At 41.3% G+C, this 18,391-nt stretch overlaps 1 protein-coding gene across 4 annotated transcripts; it reads right to left on the reverse strand.

Moving 5' to 3' along the window:
* On the reverse strand, window positions 1-15,606 carry crtc1b (CREB regulated transcription coactivator 1b). Of its 4 annotated transcripts, none has more exons than XM_034881363.1 (14): window positions 15,414-15,604; window positions 13,472-13,588; window positions 12,830-12,955; window positions 11,574-11,635; window positions 11,205-11,299; window positions 10,611-10,681; window positions 10,468-10,511; window positions 8,137-8,360; window positions 7,455-7,606; window positions 5,995-6,231; window positions 3,752-3,838; window positions 1,420-1,506; window positions 1,163-1,337; window positions 1-658 (listed from the first exon to the last, which is right to left on the reverse strand). In XM_034881363.1, the coding sequence occupies exons 1-14, from the start codon at window positions 15,537-15,539 to the stop codon at window positions 447-449; spliced, it is 1,815 nt and encodes a 604-aa protein (XP_034737254.1). In that variant the 5' UTR covers window positions 15,540-15,604; the 3' UTR covers window positions 1-446. The 4 variants fall into 4 exon arrangements, with proteins under 4 accessions (XP_034737254.1, XP_034737253.1, XP_034737255.1 ...); XM_034881362.1 differs by having other exon boundaries at window positions 10,611-10,696; XM_034881365.1 differs by having other exon boundaries at window positions 586-699; window positions 10,611-10,696; window positions 15,414-15,606.
* Window positions 15,607-18,391: the final 2,785 nt, after the last annotated feature.

An 18,391-nucleotide genomic window follows, 5' to 3' on the forward strand; every position in this document is an offset into this window, starting at 1 on the left:
TTTTTTTTTTTTAACACAGCCAATATAATGAGTACGGTTTAGCCCAATGTCCTAGCAGCTTCCTGCTACAAGCAAATATCAACAAAACAAATAATAAAGTGGATATGAAAAGAAAGAAAAAGAAAATTGTCAAATGTGCATTTTTGGAATATATGTGGCATGTAATGGTACACTGTAAACACAGCAGGCTAGCGAGACAAAGCGCCGAGCGACAAATCTCATTCAAAACAGCGAGGCCATTCCCCCGGCAAGCCACTGGATGTCTTTTTCCCTGTTGTCTTTTTAGTTGGCGTATCGTTTCAAAGGGCTTCACGGAGTCGAGGGTGAGGTCGGACAGCTGGACGGCCATGCAACGAGGGAGCGGGTTCATCAGGCCCTTTGCTTCTCTTCATTCGCGAGTTAGTGTGTTTTTTCTTCTTGTTCTCGGTCACACTTCGCCTCTCATGTTACAGCCTGTCCATCCTGAACGTGTCCTCGGTGGCGGAGTCGGCAAGCACCATGTCAGGGTCATTGAGCATGTGCAGTCCGTCCAGGGTGAGCGGGTCAATCTTCAGCTCGTCCAGAGGGAACTGAGAGTCTGCGTCGAAGCTGACATCACCAACACCCGCCAGAGAGTTGGTCAGCTCTTTGGAGAGGCTCGGCGGAGACTCCCCTGTGACTGAGATACGTGACATCAGAGAAAGAAGTAGCTACTGACATCTGGGAAACAAAATGCACGTTTGGCAAAAAGCATGGGAGCATTTTTCCACAAATTTAAAAACTAACGTTAAGGAGGTATTTTGTATTTTCAACTGTAACTAGCATGGTGTACTAGTTACACATAAAATATTTTCATTTTTGTAATCAAGCCGTTACTTGATTACAACTTATTTAATGTGTCAAGAAAAAAACTAAATCCAAAGAATTAGTAAACCCATTCGGTCCTTTTTGTACCAAGATCTACAAAAATACATGACTGATGAATTGCTTGCTGTCAATCACCACAAGCATTCTTCGATTTAATGCAACGTGTGGCGCAGCAGCAGCAGCAGCATAGCATACAGTGTGGTGAATCCAAGCCCAAATAATACTTAATTGTCCAGGTATTTCATAACTTTAAACATTTCAAACACAAATATAATAAAAGGTAAAAGTGAACCTGATGGACTTGTGGTGTCGCTACCTGTTAGGATGATGTTGGGGATGTTGCCATGGCTACTGTAGCCGAGTTGCTGCGAGTCCTGTAGGCTGCTCCCGGTGAGGCCCATCATGGCTGCCTGTGTGTAGTTAAGGGTGGAGCACTGGCTGAAAAGGCTGGTGGAGCTGATGGGGTTCTCGATCATGTTGAACTGCTCCAGCTAAACAGAATTGTAAGAGTCAGGGACTGTCTGAGGAAAACATTGTGTCATGGCTTCTTTCTGTTTGTGTGCTCGGTTTCACCTGGTGAGAAAGGGCATTGGTCTGCCTTAATGCCAACTGCTGATCATAGAAGGAGTCGCCAAATATACTGCCCACCAAGGGAATGTGCTGGAGGAAGAGAAGTAAGCCGTAAAAATACATAACAAAGCAGCTACAATTAAAACACAAAAGCAGAATTAGCCAGAAGGCGAGTTATCCGGGCCCACGAGCAGACAATTCAGCGATGGAATAACAGAAAACACAAGCAAAACACAACTGTCAGACTGGGCCGCGACCAAAGCAAATGGTGGTCATGATCAGGGCTGTCGCGGTTCAGAGACAAAAAAAGAGGAGGCTGGTGAAACACTAGAAAAAAAATTAAAAAGAAATGCTCTGTAACACCTAATAATTCTAAAATGACAAAAATAAAAATCCCAAAATACTAAGACATGAAATAGAGTTACGAAGATGTAGCGGTTTTCCCCGTCCCGTTAAAAGGACACCGCGACAGCCCTGTTCACTAGGACACAAACACAATTCACATTGTTAAAAAAGGGAAATTCTGGTGTTGTCCACCTGAGTGTTATTCTGATATTTTTGTCCTCTGCTGTGGCGAGTTGACCAATGTAGAAACAACTTCAACAGCTTTGCAAACAGCTACAGTTCAAGAGAAATCGTTTCAAGCACATTTTGAGCAACTGTTATACTGAACTACGCAACTGCGTAGAGTATCCACAGTCAGTACAGCAACTTGCAGGCTGACGCAATCACCTGCTGTATTGGATCCACTCTTCTCACAAAGTGTTTGAGATGATTTCTCTTAGAATTACTTTTTTTGGAAAGTCGTAGGACCTGTAAACTGAGTCAGCGTTTCCTAATTCTCACCAACAGGGTGGAGATTGGAGATACTGGAATTTACCTTGAAAATAGTCTTGCAGTGAGAAAAGCACCATTACTGTGTGATTAGCTTTCAAAAGGTGACTTAATCAGTGCACAGAAGCCAAGAATTTAGAAGGGTCTATACACTCTTTTTCAAAATAAACTTTCAACCTTTTTTGCTTTACCTTTTATACTTAGCTGGTTCTCACTTTTTAAGGTTCCCTGTGGAGGTTTTGACTTCTAGTAGAGCTATAGAGCAGTTTTCTAAAAATTGGGTTCCCATTTTGTTATCTTGCTCAAGAGGACGTACTGTACACAGGACGCGATGCACTTTCCTGCCAATAGCTTCACTCTATTACACCGATGTACAAGTGCCGGTAACAAGTCAAGATAGGCAGCAAGGCACCGGCACAAGACAGTGAAGACTGCAAGCTCCGAAACATGGAGAAAACCAACGTTTGATTTAAAATACCTACAAAATCTGGGGAAATTAATTCTACACGTTTGTTAGTTTGCAAAAAAATAAATACACAATGTCTTTTGAGTAACATTGAATGTAAACCTAACTTTTGTTTGTTTACAAGAAAACTCCACAGGGCACCTTTAACTAAATTATCTGTTAAAATATATGTAGTCATTTCAAATACATTTTGGTTCAACGTTGCCATTGATAAAGTAATTGCTTTTCTCGATGTGGCCTTGCACCTTGAAAAACACTTAACACAAAGTTTATTATTAAAACACATGCAAGCTGTCTTTGCCTTTCTGCCAAACGTTTGAGTGAAGTTGAGATAAAGCTCCGATGACTTTCCCAACGGAGCGTTGTGTTTGTGTGTATATGAACAGCAGATGTAAACTGAGTTTGGCTCTGGGCTTCAACTAGCAACTCAGGAAGTTTTTGACCCACCAAATACAAATGGCTAATGTCATCAAGTCTGAATGATGGGAATTAGGTCTCACAATAACAATGTTGCAGTTTATGGGCAGGAGCCTTTTTTGTGTGAATGTGTTGCAGCAGAGTTGAAAATTTAAATGAACAGCTAGTATTCTTCATAATTTCCAGTGCTTTAGAATGCCATTTAGAAATATTTTCTCTTTCATCACAGTAAAGAGCATTATTATTGGTCTATTTGTAACAAAAGGGAGGCAAACATTCTCAGACTCCTCATCGTGACATTGCAGCTCATCTTTATGAGTCAAGTATTTCAGTTTAATGTGGTGCATACTTAAAAGTCTTGGATTTTGCTCGCAGAAAGATTAACATTTTAAGTGTAAAAATAGGTCAGGGCCTCCATCAACAAACTGTCGCCATGTTGTCACATGCACACAGTGAACAGTGGTAATGAAGAAATGAGTTGATGCAGCGGTTGACACCATGAGTGGTTAACTGCTGATACAGAGGATGAAAAGCAGCCTGAACTCCTCTATCATTAGCTTTCCCCCAGGCGCAAAGCCCTTCCCCAAACAGCAGCTAGCTCGGTGGGTGGGCCCTTACTTGAGGCGAGCCGCCGGGGGAGAAGCCTTGATTGGAGCCTGGGGAGGTTGGAGACTGAGTGGCTGGTGAGCCAGTCTGATTGCGGTACTGTTGGAGGGAAGAAGGTTAGCTAGCACTAAACTTCATGGCTGTCACACACAAATCTAAGGCTACGTTCAGACTGCAGGCAAAAGTGGCCAAAATCCAAATCCGACTTAGTGTGAGCACTTAAATCTAGCCCAGATCAAATTTTTTTCAAATCAGATTTAGGCCACATCCATATGTGGTCCTGAATCAGACCCAGGTGGAATTTTTTTCAAGGCGGCCGCAGTGTGAACCACCAAGGTGGATTTGAGGCAACTTTTACATCAATAACCATAGCAGCGCCCTCTCTCCCCATGGGGAGCCACGGGACCCCCTTGCTCCCGGTGCGGCTGTCAACCGGGGGGGAATCTGCCACGTGAAAGGCGTCAGGGGTCTGCGGCGATGTCAGCAACCCACCCGACCCGTCTTGTAACACAGACGCAATGAAAGTGTGGGCCGGAGCACGCCGACTGACGTAGGACCCCGGTCCCTCTGGCGTGGGCGCACCACTTGCCCGTCTCACCCACACCGTCGGGGAGGTGGAGTGTGCGCACGTGCAATTGGACCCGAAAGATGGTGAACTATGCCTGGGCAGGGCAAAGCCAGAGGAAACTGGTGGAGGACCATACTGATCCTGACGTGCAAAACGGTTGTCTGGTCACACAGACCTCTAGACCCTGTATTGAATTTGCAGCCATAACTCAGCAAAAAGGCCAAAATAGCCAATTAGCATCTTTTTCTCTTCATTCTTTTCCTCCTCTAGGCTAGAAATTGAGATGCTACCTAATGGCAGCAATGGTCAGTCTAGACACTCTGCGTTGGCTTGCGAGCTGGAAAAAACAAATTTTGGACAGGCCTATCACATCTTATATAAAGTCGGTGGGCAAGGCTTGACGTAATGACGGCAGAGTTGTGACAGTTCCACGTGAATTTCTGCTACTTGAAAACAAAGAAGACTGTCTTTCGAATAGGCTTTGACTGTAACCCTGGAAGACTTAAGGGTTAAGCACTAAAGTCTTTCTTGAAAAAGGAAGACGTGTTCGGAATTTTGTGGCCCGATATGGCAAAAGTTTAATCTATCAACTAGCGTTGCTGTTGTTGGTTGCAGCGCTATTCTATTGTGTGCAGAGGGAATTTAAAAGACAACCGTTAATCCCAACCCTCGGATTGAGCCCTGCCAATAGTGAGTTCCCATACTCAACATCTTCATGTGGGTCTGGCTTGTCAGGCTAGTCCTCCTAAGTACCTGCTCATTAATGTTACGGCTGCCATTACAAAAACATTTGAAATTAAAAGCAAAAATGCTTACTTCCTCCCAACCTCTCTAATTTTAGTTCAGCAGCGTGCTGCGTATGATGTCATTGTTCGAAACCGCAAACTGTTTTCACTGGAATCTGAAATAGGCCACATTTTAAAAAAGGTAATGTGAACAAACAAAAAGTTGGATAGAAGTGAAAAAAAATCAAAAATCTAAATCAGAATTAAGACTTGCGGTGTGAACGTAGCCTAAAAGGACAGGTTGTGAGAGGGTAGCAGCCTCAGATCTGCTCATTAGGTTTAGTGTGTGTATAGGTGGGAAATTTGACTAATCAACCCAGATGAATTGTGGAACAATGCTGTTTTGTCTATACTTCTGGAAAGTGTTATTGTGGAATAGTAACATTTGCAAGCCCAACTCTAATTAAATGGTTAAGTTAAAGTGGTTTAAATCTGTATTTTATATTATATAAGCCCATGTCATTCTTCAGTATACACACATTCAACCAACTACATCTGAAAATTAACCCACCCATAAGCTGACACAACAATGGCAAATGCTAAATAGTGAGTGGAATTAGTCAGCTTTAAAGGATTCGCAGGAATCTTCCATAAAGTGAACATGGCACAAGTAATAAAAAGCTCTGCTTTAAAAGGTAACTGAAGTAAAGAGACATAATTATCAGGTGGTCAAGAGTAAAGACATTTCTCATAACGTCGAGTTATTCTATAAAATGACAAATCTGTGTCAAAGCCCAGTATTATAAAAAGGATGTGAAGATATTTACTGGGATGTGTTCTGTGTAGCTGAAGAACAGAGAGGCAAAATTAATAGAAGCTTAGGAATAAGCAAAATGGTTCCAGTCATTTCATCAAATTATTTTACATAAAAATTCCTTTGCTTTCACTTCCAGGTTTCCTACCGAGCCAATACTGATGCTGGCGGTGGTCTGGCTTTGGCTGTCTGGGGAGGGGCTGCTTGCAGTGGTACCAGGGGAGGCCAGAGTTGGCAAGGTGATGAGCTGGATGCCCTGCGGCAGGACCTGCTGCTGCTTCTGGAGCTCACTGAGCAGCTGAGCCTGGGCCTGGGCCGTCAACTGGTTGAACAGTGGGAACTGAGAGAGCTGCTGCTCCAGGGTCAACGACTCTGTTGGCACGACCTGAGGAAAGACCCACATAGACTCTGTTTAGACTTGTCCCATAAAAGTAGGGCTGCACAATCAATCACAATTTTATCAAAATCCCAATACAGACTAGTGCAAAATCAAAATCGCAGGGGGGCGTAATATTTGTTAAAGCCTAAATTTGTGTCAAACTATTCTGAATTAAGTATTGTGGGAGACGTCCGAGCCTTCAAATTGTATCCTACATACTACAGAAAAAAATCTTTGTTTGGTACAGATCCTCACAATATAATCCTTTTAATTTGAAGGGTTTTCAATGAAAATGAGAATAACGATACAAAAAAGATTAATCCCCCCAATTTCGTAAAACATATCGCAAACGCAACATCAGTCAAAATTATCACAATTCCTCTTATCGTGCCGCCCTAATAAAAAGTCATTTGTGGAATTTACTGGAGGATTATTTGAATGTAATTTCAGCTCTTTTTCCTCCCAGCGACAGGTTGCTCAAGCATGGAGTTTGACTGTTCCATTATTATAAAAGCACATAGCACATTTTATGCAAAATATCTAATAGTGTGGAGACATACTAAAAATAGGCATTTGTTGGCTCTTTAGCCAGCTGGATGGGGATAAAATCCAAACAAAACCTTACACACCAAAACTTTAAAAAAAAGGTCCCATGGCATGAAAATTTCACTTTATTAGGTTTTTTAACATTAATATGCGTTCCCCCAGCTTGCCTATGGTTCCCCAGTGGCTAGAAATGGCAATAGGTGTAAAACGAGCCCAGGTATCCTGCTTTAGTTTTGATAAAATGAAAATTCAGATGGGCCAATCTGGAATCTTGCCCCTTATTAGGTCATTATTTTATATTAGATCGGGGTTTAAATAGCAGCAGTCTCATTTTAGTCACCTGAAGTGGCAAGTAACATGTTGTGACAAGTGACAGTTGAGACATAGTCTCCATTGGGACTGGCTCTAGTGGCTTTAATTTGGCACAATGGCTGAATTTTTGGAAAGAGACTTCAGATAAAGTATTAGGGGACCACTAAGGTCTATACAAAAGAGACTTCAGATACAGTATTAGGGGACCACTAATGTCTATATAAAAGAAACTTCAGATACAGTATTAGGGGACCACTAAGGTCTATATAAAAGAAACTTCAGATACAGTATTAGGGTACAACTAAGGTCTATATAAAAGCATCCAAAGAGCACCATGTCATGGGACTTTTAAGTTAGCCGAGCAGCCTTACCTGCGAGATGTTAACAGGTGAGGAGAGGGTGGGGGAAAGCTGCTGTGGGGACTGTTGGAGATTGAGATCAGAGGTGAGGCTGAGTGGCACCACGGGTGGTTGCCGGCGCTGTGCCGTCACAGTCATGGTGGGCTGAGAAGAGGTGGGGATCCCTGGCGAGCAAAAAACAAAAACAATAGTAGACATGAAGGGTTTCCTTATTTCCCACTCAAATCAAACCAAGTATGTGCTACAAAAGTAAAAACAAAACCAGCAGCAGAAAGAAGACTGACAACTCTTCATGCATAGACCTCCAACAAAGCTAAATATTAATTAATTGTAGTTTTGAACAAATACATACAGTACAAACTGCAAAAACACAAAGTTAAAGATGTTCAGCTCTGTCAACAAAAGATGTTGCAATAAGACCTAAAAGCTGCTATATTAGAGCCACAATAAACCAAAATTTGAATGAATGAATGAATGAAAATTATTTTTCCATCTACTAAACTTTCAAACAACTTGACAATTAAGTGTGCAGTTGAAATGTGAAAGGAAAGACCCGATAAAATATTTTGATGCCTGTACATTTTTATGCCCCTCCCTGCCGGTTCTCTGTTGACGTTTAAAGGCTCCAACGTCCTCAGCTGACGTACATTTAGGTGTGGAAAGTTTTACTGTTTGAGTAGTCAAGTAACATTACCATGGCTGGCAGCACTGATGCCCAGGTGGGTCAGGTTTGTGGTCAGGCTGCCCGTGCTGTTGGACGAGCTGAGGGAGGGAAAGGCCACGGTGTCCTCAGGGTCCAGTGGGGTGGACAGTGGAGGAGGGAACTGGATGTTGGTCAGGTCAGGCAGCGAACCACCAGTGTTGTGTGCAGCTGGGAGCACGGACGGGTTCAACTCCTGGTCTGGTGATGGAAATATACTAAAAAAACACAGGTTCAGTCAGACGAAGAAAAGCTACTCCCCATGTCATCATACGTCTGGCTACTATGCCTGAATAACGGTCTTACCCCTATCGGCACCCTTTGGGTTTTTACTTGGATGTTTATCTATTATTATTATTATTATTATTATTATTATTATTATTATTATTATTAGTGTATTTTATATAGCACCTTTCACAGACAGTCACAAAGTGATTTACTTGATACAAGTGTTAAAAGACCCAAACAGTATAATTAGCAGGTAAAAAAAGAAGTAAAATACCAATAGAATAAAAATTAAAGACTTACATTAAATGTACCATTACCACCATAATGACTTTCCTATAGCACTAGAGGCAACATGTTAAAGTGCTTTTTCAGCATGTGTGTGGTCTACCTGGACCAGCTGTCCTGTATCAGCGCACTTACAGTATGACTTATGTATGGCTGTGTGACTGACCGGGTGCTACAGTGAGGAAAATAAGTATTTTAACACCCTGCTATTTTGCAAGTTCTCCCACTTAGAAATCATTGAGGGGTCTGAAATTGTCATCGTAGGTACATGTCCACTGTGAGAGACATAATCTGAAGAAAAAAAATCCAGAAATCACAATGTATGATTTTTTAACTATTTATTTGGATGATACAGCTGCAAATAAGTATTTGATCACCTGTCTATCAGCTACAATTCTGACCCTCAAAGACCTGTTAGTCTGCCTTCAAACTGTCCACCTCCACTCCATTTATTATCCTAAATTAGACGTACCTGTTTGAGGTCTTTAGCTGCATTAAGACACCTGTCCACCCCATACAATCAGTAAGAATTCAACTACTAACATGGCCAAGGTCAAAGACCTGTCCAAAGACACTAGAGACAAAATTGTACACCTCCACAAGGCTGGAAAGGGCTACGGGAAAATTGCCAAGCAGCTTGGTGAAAAAAAGCTCCACTGTTGGAGCAATCATTAGAAAATGGAAGAAGCTAAACATGACTGTCAATCTCACTCGGACTGGGGCTCCATTCAAGATCTCACCTTGTTGGGTCTCAGTGATTCTAAGAAAGGTGAGAAATCAGCCCAGAACTACACGGGAGGAGCTGGTCGATGACTTGAAAAGAGCTGGGACCACCGTTTCCAAGGGTACTGTTGGTAATACACTAAGAGGTAATACACGTTATGGTTTGAAATCATTCATGGCACGGAAGGTCCCCCTGCTTAAACCAGCACATGTCAAGGCTCGTCTTAAGTTTGCCAATGACCATTTGGATCATCCAGAGGAGTCATGGGAGAAAGTCATGTGGTCAGATGAGACCAAAGTAGAACTTTTGGGTCATAATTCCACCAACCGTGTTTGGAGGAAGAAGACTGATGAGTACCATCCCAAGAACACCATCCCTACTGTGAATCATGGGGGTGGTAGCATCATGCTTTGGTTTTGTTTTTTCCTGCACACTGGACAGGGCGACTGCACCAGGGCCAGGGCCATGTATTGCGAGATTTTGGGGAACAACCTCCTCCCCTTAGTTAGAGCGTTGAAGATGGGTTGAGGCTGGGTCTTCCAACATGACAATGACCCGAAGCACACTGCCGGAATAACCGAGGAGTGGCTCTGTAAGAAGCATATCAAGGTTCTGGCGTGGCCTAGCCAGTCTCCAGAACTAAACCCAATAGAGAATCTTTGGAGGGAGCTCAAACTCTGTGTTTCTCAACAACAGCCCAGAAACCCGACTGATCTAGAGAAGATCTGTGTAGAGAAGTGGACCAAAATCCCTTCTGCAGTGTGTCAAACTACAGGAAACGTTTGACCTCTGTAATTGCAAACAAAGGCTACTGTACCAAATATTAACATTGATTTTCTCAGGTGTGCAAATACTTATTTGCAGCTGTATCATACAAATAAACAGTTTTTTTAAAAATCATACATTGTGATTTCTGGATTTTTTTTCTTTAAGATTATGTGGCCCAGTGGACACGCACCTACCATGACAATTTCAGACCCCACCATGATTTTTAAGTGGGAGAACTTGCAAAATAACAGGGTGTTCAAATACTTATTTTCCCTCACTGTGTGCCTCAGTGGTGTTGTACTATAAAGAATAACACTCACTTGATTCCCGGGACATCACATGCGTTGGGCTTTGATGAATCATCCTGAGTAGAAAACATAATATTGAGCTGTAAATCTGACGCGGTTCACAAGTACCATAAATAGTGCACACCTTGTTAGCCCTTCCTTTTTCTGGTCAGTACCTTCTCGCCATCCCACAACTGTTCTTGCGCATCCTTGTCTGCATTTGACTCTGAATTCTCCGTCCCAGGCACTGTTAGCAGCAATACTAATTAGTGAAACAGCAAGACACAGTTGCTTTGCTATGACAAAATGCATAACAATCAGTGTAAGAAATTAGTCATCAATATCCCAGCCAGTCAAGCAGGATATAGTGCTGTGCAATAGATTCCTGAGTGTCTAAAAATAGCAAGGTGACCACTAGACAGACTAAGTGGATGCCAGCCAATCTTGGCTTCATTATACAAGAGCCTCACACATAAAAAGACCTAATCCATGGATAATCAGTGAATTATTGATCGTCCTCTCTAAACCATCCCGGGTCAGCTCTATTCAAAGATGTGACTTCTCTACCGAGTACTGTAGCAGCATGCTAAAGCAGTTCTTTGCCTGAGAGCAGTATCCATTTACGGCATAATTATTTTATTAAGCGTCTAGATCTACTTCTTTGTGACATCAACACTCTGATGTCATTTAAGGTTTGTGGCCTGCATCAGTACATTGCACATTAATAAATAAAAGTGGCTCTGTGACTTTGTAACTGGATCTTCTATTACCTCGTTTAGGCTGCAGCTCCTGTGATCCCCCTGCAAATACCTCCTGGGGCTTTGGATTCATGGCGCTCTGGTGTAAGGCAGAGTCCGAATTTGTCCTGTATGTGTTAGAAAGAGGAGATGTCAGCAAAATCACTGCCTGAATACTGGCAGACAGCCAGTTCTACAGCATCACATTCATGAAGAACCACATTCTGTTACAGATTCTAATCAGACCATTATTTGACATCATACAGCTCAATATGTGGCCTTCTCTGTGTATCTCTGCACCAGTACGAATGTCCAGTCATGTAATTACATTTTTGTAATTGAGCTGTATCCGGTTGTGTCCCAGTTATCACTTTAGCAAATGGACAAGGGGCGGTGGCTTACCTTCTCCAGCTAGTGTCTGGCGGTGGGGAGAGGTAAACTGAGCTGTAAGGACAGCTGTCAATGTGAATTTAGTTAAGGCAGATAAAGTAGAGGAGATTATAAATGCATCTCAGCTAATCCAAACTTTCATGTCTGTCCGCTGATTCGACCTAATGCATAATAAATGGCCACACGCAAGTGTTACTGGGATCCAATTGGTACTTTGAAAAAGGCATCAATGTCTTGTCACCTAATACATTTCTAGGAATAATCTTGTCAACAGGAGTGTAGCAATTCATTGTATGATTGAATATCAGGCTACATGCAGTTAAACAAACAATTTGCTTCACCCTTTGTTCAAAATCTGTTGAACAAGGCAGAGCTATTGCTGATAATCTCTTTCCATCACCACATCTGGTGGTTTTTGTTATGCGTTAGCCCTAGTGTACACGTACTAGGGGTGCACTACTCAGGAAATGTCACGATTCGATATTGATTTTTAGGCTAAAGATTTGATTCAAAAATCGATTTTCAATACAAAAACAGTTGTTTTGACTGGTAAAAGTGCAAAAGCTTTAGAAGACTGTTATTGACTGTGAAGCATGGTCATCATGTTAGCCCTGCCTGTATATCATTGCATGGCTAACGTAAATGAACAGCCAGAGCTGGAGGAGCGCCACATATAATTTAGATCCCCAATTAAGAATTGAAGTTTGTCATTCCAACTACAAAAATAAAATGTACAGTATATTAGGGCTGGCACAATATGCCACGATACATGGGTGCCAATATGATTTGTAATTTGTCATGTGTAAAGAAGTACATTACATGTATTTTCTGCATTTTCTGTTTTTAGCCTGTTTTCCTGGAAACTGATATGATGTAGTTGCTTTCAGCGGTACCGTGTGAACAGGAAATATTTATATTTAATATTGGTAAAATAAATGTTATAAAAATTTTGATTCTAGGTAAAATAACGATTTTAAAAATCGTAAAAAAAAAAAGAAAATCATGATACATTCCCAGCCCTAATATATAAAACATGTAAAGAGAGTTCCAAGTAAATTATAACGCTATAATAGTATTAAATCATATGAAATCTGTTGACACTGTTCAAACCTATGCAAAATGTTATGTCCCTAAATATGCTAACTTAATTACAACAACACACTGAAGGTGCACGGTTCAAGCACACTCTGAATGTAATGCTCACGCCTCAAAGTAATGCAGTTAAAACAACCTCAACATCACGTTTGCATAAACAACTAAAAGGATATCTGGCGTCCATGTTTGTCGACTGACAGCGGCCGGCGGTGAGGAGAGGTGATGCGGTTCCGGTCACGGTAAACACGCTCCACCAAACCGTGGTGCCTAGTTGTCCGGCTGGTATCCAGTACCGAGTTCTAGGGTGAACACATCAGGTGAATGAGGCCAGCATAACAGCTTACCACAAAGCTATGTCTTAGTATAATGTTTTAGGATTAATGGTGCAAATGTTTTCATTATAAAAATGAGTCAAGCCATGGGCCCCCCATACTGATGCTTGAGTTGGCAAATGTATTTTAAGATGGAAAGCCATGACAAGCAATGATATACTTTAGAATTTAGGAACCAAATTACACTGCAGGGTAGAACTGGTATACATCAAATTACACACTTCTGGCTTCATCCCGCTCCTGAACCGTAATAAAACCTGGTCGGACTTTGCAGCTCTGACCAGCAGCTGATTTTGGGAACACTTTACTACAATCCTACACTAAGCTGAGCCTGCAGACTTATCTGTTTTGAAACAATCTTTCACCAATACTACAGATAACTGCAACCTTTGTATGTTCAATATTGTCGCCAACAGCTAAGAAAAGGTACACTGATCGAGAACACACCATTTATTTACCAGCCGAGAGAGGCTAAGGGCTCACCTGAAAAGGCAGGTCAATGTTGCCATTTCCAATCTGATTGACATTGGGCAGTGAGCCTCCATAGTACTGGCCACGATTCTGCCCTAGTTGCAAATACTGGGTCTTCTGTAACTGCAACTGTGCAAAGTAAAATTGCATGAAAGCATGAGTGAATGATTGATCGGATTCACAAATAAAGTAATGCTAAAAATGAATGATGCCTGCCAGTCCAGAGTGGTGATGAAAGATGAGTGAGTCCATTCACTGACAGACGAAACAAGATGAGACAGGCAGATTGGCTGTTTCATGAACAATCAAGAGGCGGACAACATCGAAAAATCTCATCAGCTGATGTGAAGGACACCTGACTGACAGCTGATGTAATTAGTCTTTCCATGTAACTCACCCAGTGATGACATTTGCCACGTGTCTTAACACAAAACCAGTCACAAAAGTCATGTATGGTGGTACAAAAACAATGATGGAAGTCATCTTCAACAATAATGAAGTTGATAATCATCTGAACTAATGCAATGGTTAGATGTTGGGATGGCAACACAAATAAATCTGGCAGAGACCACAGAACTGACTAGTTAATTTAGTTTTTTTTCCCTGCAGTAAATGACAGTATAGCTCAGGTTTACACTGATGCATCGTGTGGTAAGTGCATCATTTTCCAGCAACTGGCCCAACAATTAGACCAAATATTTCCAGGAAACAAGACATTTATCGTTTTGTGGTTAATAAAGCTAAACAAGTTGATGATTTATTGTTTAATAGATCACCAGAACATATTCTGGTAACACTTGATAACTAATCAATTCTTTCAGTTTTAAGTAAATTAATCCAAACAGTTGTTCCAGCTTCTAAAATGTTTGCTCTGTTTTACGTGACTTTTAAATTTATGTCTCTAAACATATCTCATGTACTTCAACAGTATGTTTACATTAAATGACATTTGCCACTATTTTCTGAAACAAGTGAATTAAGGCTGTGATTATATCATTTTCATCCGTGATTCTGTTTTTTATTAACCAGTCAATTGTGTTAATTTATAAAACGTACCAACAGTGAAGTTTTAGCGTGTTTTGAACAACCAACCATCACAAATGCAAAAATAATCCTCACATTTGAAAAAGCCAAAACATGTGTCATTATTACATAATACATTACTTCAATTATGAGTTATCGAAATACATTATTTTTATATTAATGTATCAAATCATTTGTTGCAAGTGCAACTTTATTGGTTAAGGCAGCATTTTCCGTTGATAGGAGAAAGTTGCCGAAGTTGACTTAAAGTGAACATACAATCACTGACTACATTAAATTGTAGAAATTAAGCCAGTGAAACAGACGTATGTGGGTTGTTTAAAGCTGTAGTTATTTACCACAAGTCTGATATTTGCTCACTGTAAAATAAATAAATGAGCAAGCTATGGTATGGTACAAATCTGAAGTGAATGTAACGGGTAACGTTATACGTTAAGAGTGAAAGGCTAACAGGGAGAATCATAGCTGGGAAGGCTGGTTAATATCTGACTGGCTAGAAAATGCTAACTTAAGCCCTCGCAGAGGTATTGCTCCAATTTTGTTTCTAGCAGCTGACTTTCCGAACATGTTGGTTGTTCACATGGCAGACGATTTGTTTGCTAACGAAATGAAGGCAGTGACTGGTCAAACCAGCACAGGTGCACATTAACGGTTTTCCCAGCTCCAGCAAGCTAGCTAAGACAGTTGAACGCTGAACACGAGTAGCTCGTTATATCTGAACAACGCTGGCATGATTTATACAGGCAAAGTAAACACATCATTTGGTGGTGTTGAACCGATGCAGCTGAGAACGTTAATATTTAACTTTAGCTACTTAGCATCCCAACGTCCAGATTTATCTCCGCAGCGGTCGACAGCTGCCAAACAGCGATGGAACAAAACGTAAACAGCCGGGATGTGCAGGTCTTACCCGCGCAGCTCTGGTGATGTTTAGGTCTTTCATCACTTCTTCAAACGCAGCAGTTTCCTCCGCCTGTTTCTGATTATGCAAAGCGATTTTCTCGCTAAATTTGCGGGGATTGTTAGAGGACGCCATCTTTCCCTCTTCTTCTCAATGGAATGTACGTTACACACCACGCTAGGGCCTATTGGGCTCGTCATCACGCACGGCCAGCGGCACGACAGAGGTGTGTTGATGTTCTTTGCGTTTTGCAACAGCTGTTGACATTAACCACGGTTTGAGGCAGGGTGAGTTTAAGACAAGAACATGTTGTGCCCAAATGCTATATGTAACCAATGACACATACTGTACATGTGTGAGTATATTCTTTATACATCTCGGATATAGCAATTTAAATAAACCTTTTAATAATCAAGAAACAGTGTCAAGCGGATTCCTGTCAACACATCATCCAACATGGCTCAGACACCACAGTATGCATGCATAACAAATAAATATGAAAGTACTTATGTTCAACATAGGATTATAATCCTGCCATTTTAAAACACAACAAAGGTGTATTTGTGTTGCTATGTTTCAAATGTTACAAGCTACAAGGAAACAATGTATGAACTGAAGGAAATGGTGATCACTAAAGGAGAAGTAGGAGAAGAAATTGTGGATTAAATTTGTGGTAATTTGATAATAATCCTTGTCAGTGTCCAGCAGGGAGAGCAAGGAGTGGTACATAGGGAGAAGGATTATTTGTTGCGTTTTGTGGTGCAACTTGGTGTGTTAGTCTGTTGCTGAAGATGCTCCTGTATTCATCCAGGGAGGCATGAATAGGGTTATAGAGAGGTATTATGATGCTCAGTAGTTTGAGCATAATCTTGAATGAGGGACGACTGAGGAGCGTTTGTTGCATGTCCGCTCTTTCTTTCTTCCCTTTTTCCATACTCTTACACTGTCACAATCTAATAAAGAATTGCCTACATTCAAATCCTAACATCCATATCAATATACTGTAGTTGATGCGGTTTTGTTGTAAAAAGACATAAAATCCATGAACATGTTTTGGTGTTGGTTATATTTAGCCATACCTACCTAAACAAATAGGAAAGGTGTGTTTAATTAATGAGACTTCAACAGTTAACACAGGTGCAACATACATGCTGTTTGTATGAACTGAGAATTTAACTGAGAGCCAGATTTCCCCAGAACATGGCCCAAACTACATCTTATGAAGTTGTGTTCAAAATAATCTCAGTGTGTTTAAAAAAAACTAATAATGCTCAAAATCTTAAGAATAGCTTTTAATTCCATAGTACCAATGCATTGGGAATAATGCACATTCAATTCCAAATCAAAACATTACCCCAATTGATCAAGTTTGTGTTCTTCTTTCACAGATAAGGAAGAAAAATAAATATTATTATTATTGCATCAATGCTTTCCTCTTGCAGAAACTGCTGCCACCCTCCAGCCACATGAGGTCTAGCCTTGTCTTGCATTAGGAGGTACCCAGGGCCAACCGCACCAGCATACGATCTCACAAAGGGTCTGAGGATCTCATCTTGGTGCCAAATGGCAGTCAGGCTACCTCTGGCGAGCACATGGAGGGCTGGACAGCCCCCCAAAGAAATCATATGTGAAGAGCACAGGGCACCAGTGGCTAATTTGCCAATTTATGTGTTCTCTGGCAAATGCCAAACGTCCTGCACGGTGTTGGGCTTCAACGCCCACCTGTGGACATCGGGCCCTCATGGAGTCTGTTTCTGACCGTTTGAGCAGATACATGCACATTTGTGGCCAGCTGGAGGTCACTTTGCAGGGTGCTGGCAGTGCTCCACTTGCTCCTCCTTGCACAAAGGCGGAGGTAGCGGTCCCTCTGCTGGGTTGTTGCCCTCCTACGGCCTCCTCCACGTCTCCTGGTAGCGCCTCCATGCTCTGGACACTACGCTGACAGACACAACAAGCCTTCTTGCCACAGCTCGCAGTGATGTGCCATCCTTGATGATCTACACTACCTGAGCCACTTGTGTGAGATGTAGACTCCGTTGCATGCTACCACTAGAGTAAAAGCATCGCCAGCACTCAAAAGTGACCAAAACATCAGCCAGGAAGCATAGGAAGTGAGAAATGCTCTGTGGTCACCACCTGCAGAACCACTCCTTGTGATATTGATTTTGAATATCTATATTCATTTCTATATTTTTAAACATGTAAAATTACAAAAGTTACAGGAAACTACATCAAATTAGTTATACAGTATAAAATAATTAAAAAGAACAGGACAACTGTTCTTTCGCTTCTCTGATTCGTTGAGTTTTGTTGTCTCTATTTCTTCAATTACACTGTCACTGTTGAAATATGCACACGTTGTACGCTCTATAGGGTTTGTCAAGTAGTGGCCCGTGCACTAACGTGCACTAACGTGCATGGTAACTGGCCAATGAAACATGATCACTATAGCGTTTCAAGCGGGCTCTAAATCAAACACAACTAAGCCATACAGCCAACGGATGGGTTGCAGCGCTCCAAATAACACTCTCATACTTTTTCCAACACTTTCAATTTAATCTTGTACAACATTTTATTGTGATGACAATATTAAGGCGGTATATAATGCACCCCTACACATTCAAATAATCTAGTGTATGTTTGATGTATGCGTTGGGTTTAATGCTTTTCTTGCGGTTATATCTCTGCAAATTGAATATATTTTGGTTTGTGGCTGTTAGTCAAACAAAACAAGACATTTTAAGATGTTCACTTGGCTTCTGAGAATTGTAGCAGGTATTTTTGTGTGCTACTTTCAGGCATTCTATAGAACTAAAGAAATTAAGTAAAACTGCACAGTAAGTTTCCTTTGCGTGTCTGTTGGAGTATGGATACAAGTTCAAACTTTCATAGTCAAAAGGTATTACGCTTCAGTTCACTTGTAGAAAATACACCATCATATCAAAATAAGAACAGAGAGAACACCTGAAGGTTTTTTTTTAAAACAT

This window comes from Etheostoma cragini, chromosome 9 (genome assembly GCF_013103735.1).
Source record: "Etheostoma cragini isolate CJK2018 chromosome 9, CSU_Ecrag_1.0, whole genome shotgun sequence".
NCBI lineage: Eukaryota > Metazoa > Chordata > Actinopteri > Perciformes > Percidae > Etheostoma > Etheostoma cragini.